The sequence below is a fragment of the Berghia stephanieae genome, chromosome 12 (assembly GCF_034508935.2).
Source record: "Berghia stephanieae isolate SIO BIC M18660-M18661 chromosome 12, UCSD_Bste_1.3, whole genome shotgun sequence".
Taxonomy (NCBI): Eukaryota; Metazoa; Mollusca; class Gastropoda; order Nudibranchia; family Aeolidiidae; genus Berghia; species Berghia stephanieae.
The window spans coordinates 5,833,341-5,835,539 of record NC_088371.1 but is presented as its reverse complement, the minus strand read 5'-3'; the positions used below and the strand labels follow the sequence as shown (position 1 = coordinate 5,835,539).

Here is a 2,199-nt window from a genome sequence, read left to right as displayed (position 1 = left end):
AAGAGCCTTTTCACAGGACTCAACTATGCGCAAATGAGGCTCGAACTGAGGACTTTCCGATCCGAAAGCGAGTGTCATACCAGAAGACCACATAGCCGCCCACCTTCTCTGGGTCATTCATATAGTGATTGGGCCTGTTGTATTTGGAGGAAAGTACTTTTCGATATATTGCGTTGTATCCAAAAGGTGGAAAGTAAATCCTGTTGTCCGTTTCACGCTATGGGGAATGAGATTAGCGGAAGAGTAGCGTCCCTTGATTGGACGTAACCCATAGTCTGTGACGTCACCGGCGGAAAAGTTATTAGAGAGAGAACGTCATGGTGGTTGTGCGCATGCGTCTCTCGCCCTCGCTTCCGGTGAAAGCGGCTTGAGACACTTCAAAACCAAATTGACGTTCTCTCTGTAAGGTGACGTCCAATCAAGGGACGCTACTCTTCCGCTAATCTCATTCCCTATAGAATGATAAACTCAGGCTCCATGAGCCAAATGGCTCGGATAGACTACTTTACAGATGGTTTTTTTTTTTTTTTTTTTTTTTTTACAGAAGATTTAATAAATACGAGTAATAGACCAACAATCACACCTCCGTTCTGTCATTGTCATAAAACCTTCTTGGTCAATTTTGCAAGTTCCTCTTCCGTCGCCTTTTCCAGGCCAATTTTCTATAATGTCTTTACAGAGAATTTGACATAACTCTATTTCATTCTAAACTATGGTTCAAAGGCAAATTTAGATAATATTAAATTAACTATCCATCAATCACACATCTATCCTATCATTGTCACATGACCATCTGCGTCAATTTTACAAGTTGTTCTTCCGTCACCTTCTCCAGGCCACTTTTCTATAATGTCTTTACAGAAAACTGGACATAACTCGAGTGCATCGCTATGGTCCATAGGTAAACAATATTTAATAAACTATTCTTCCATCAATCACTCATCTATCCTATCATTGTCATATGACCATCTGCGTCAATTTTACAAGTTGTTCTTCCGTCGCCTTTTCCAGGCCACTTTTCTATAATGTCTTTACAGAAAACTGGACACAACTCTAGTTCATTCATTGCTATTGTCCAAAGGTAAATGATATTAAATTAAAATGACTATTCTGACATCAATCACACATCTATGCTATCATTGTCACATGACCATCTGCGTCAATTTTGCCTGTTGCTCCTCGGCAGCCTTTTCCAGGGCATTGGCCAAATTCATGTTCTTGGCGATGTGCGACAACTTGTGGTCTTTCTTCCACTTCATCCGGCGATTCTGGAACCAGATTTTGATCTGCCTTTCCGTCAAGTTCAGCGCATGCGCAATCTCGATGCGCCGTCTTCTGGTAAGGTACTTGTTGTAGTGGAATTCCTTTTCGAGTTCGAGAGTTTGGTGTCTGGTATAGGATGTCCTTGACCTTTTGGTGTCTGATTCACTTCCGTCTGGGGGTGAAAAAAAAAAGAGAATAAAAAGAAAAATGAAAGTTTTAGTTTTGATGTGATGTCATATTGAAGGCATATGCTTGGAAGTCATCGCATCAAAATAGGTTTTTGTCAGGACGATAGTCAGACACAACAACAATAATAATAATAATAATAATAATAATAATAATAATAATAATAATAATAATAATAATAATAATAATAATAATAAAATAATAATAATAATAATAATAATAATGTGATGATGATGATGATGATGATGATGATGATGATGATGATGATGATGATGATGATGATGATGTCGACGACTACGACGACGCCGACGACAACAAGAACAACAACAACGAAGACGGGAAAAAAACCCCACACATAACCGATACAAATGAAAAGAATGATGAAATATCAAAATGATGGATTGCAACTACCAATTTGTATCTACATCGACTGTGTTAGCTGAAATCAAAAGCACACTCAAATGAATTTTAGATACTGGGTAGATTTTCTTCCTTCTTTCTGCCTATATAAAATATTTAAAACGTGAGCTTTTCATATAGCGCAATATCCACGTAATGTGCTCATACACGCCTATAGAATACGATACAAAAGAATGATCTGTTCCATTGTTCCTGAATAAAGACTGCATCATTATACATCCTGGCCTTTGTTGTCAAAGTTCTAATCCACTAAATGTGCTCAAAGCGCTTTACAAGGGGTCCCTGGTCAACAGCAACGTTTAACATGTAGGACGGGACATGCCGCCTGTT

At 38.5% G+C, this 2,199-nt stretch overlaps 1 protein-coding gene across 1 annotated transcript in view; it reads right to left on the bottom strand.

The window, feature by feature from the left end:
* Positions 1 to 515: 515 nt before the first annotated feature.
* LOC144957837 (uncharacterized) overlaps positions 516 to 2,199 on the bottom strand; it is a 42,440-nt gene continuing 40,756 nt past the window's right edge. Inside the window, exon 3 of the mRNA XM_078889298.1 lies at positions 516 to 1,435. Within this exon, the coding sequence (XP_078745424.1) occupies positions 1,143 to 1,435 (293 nt within the window). The 3' untranslated portion in view covers positions 516 to 1,142. The remainder of the gene's footprint in view (positions 1,436 to 2,199) is intronic.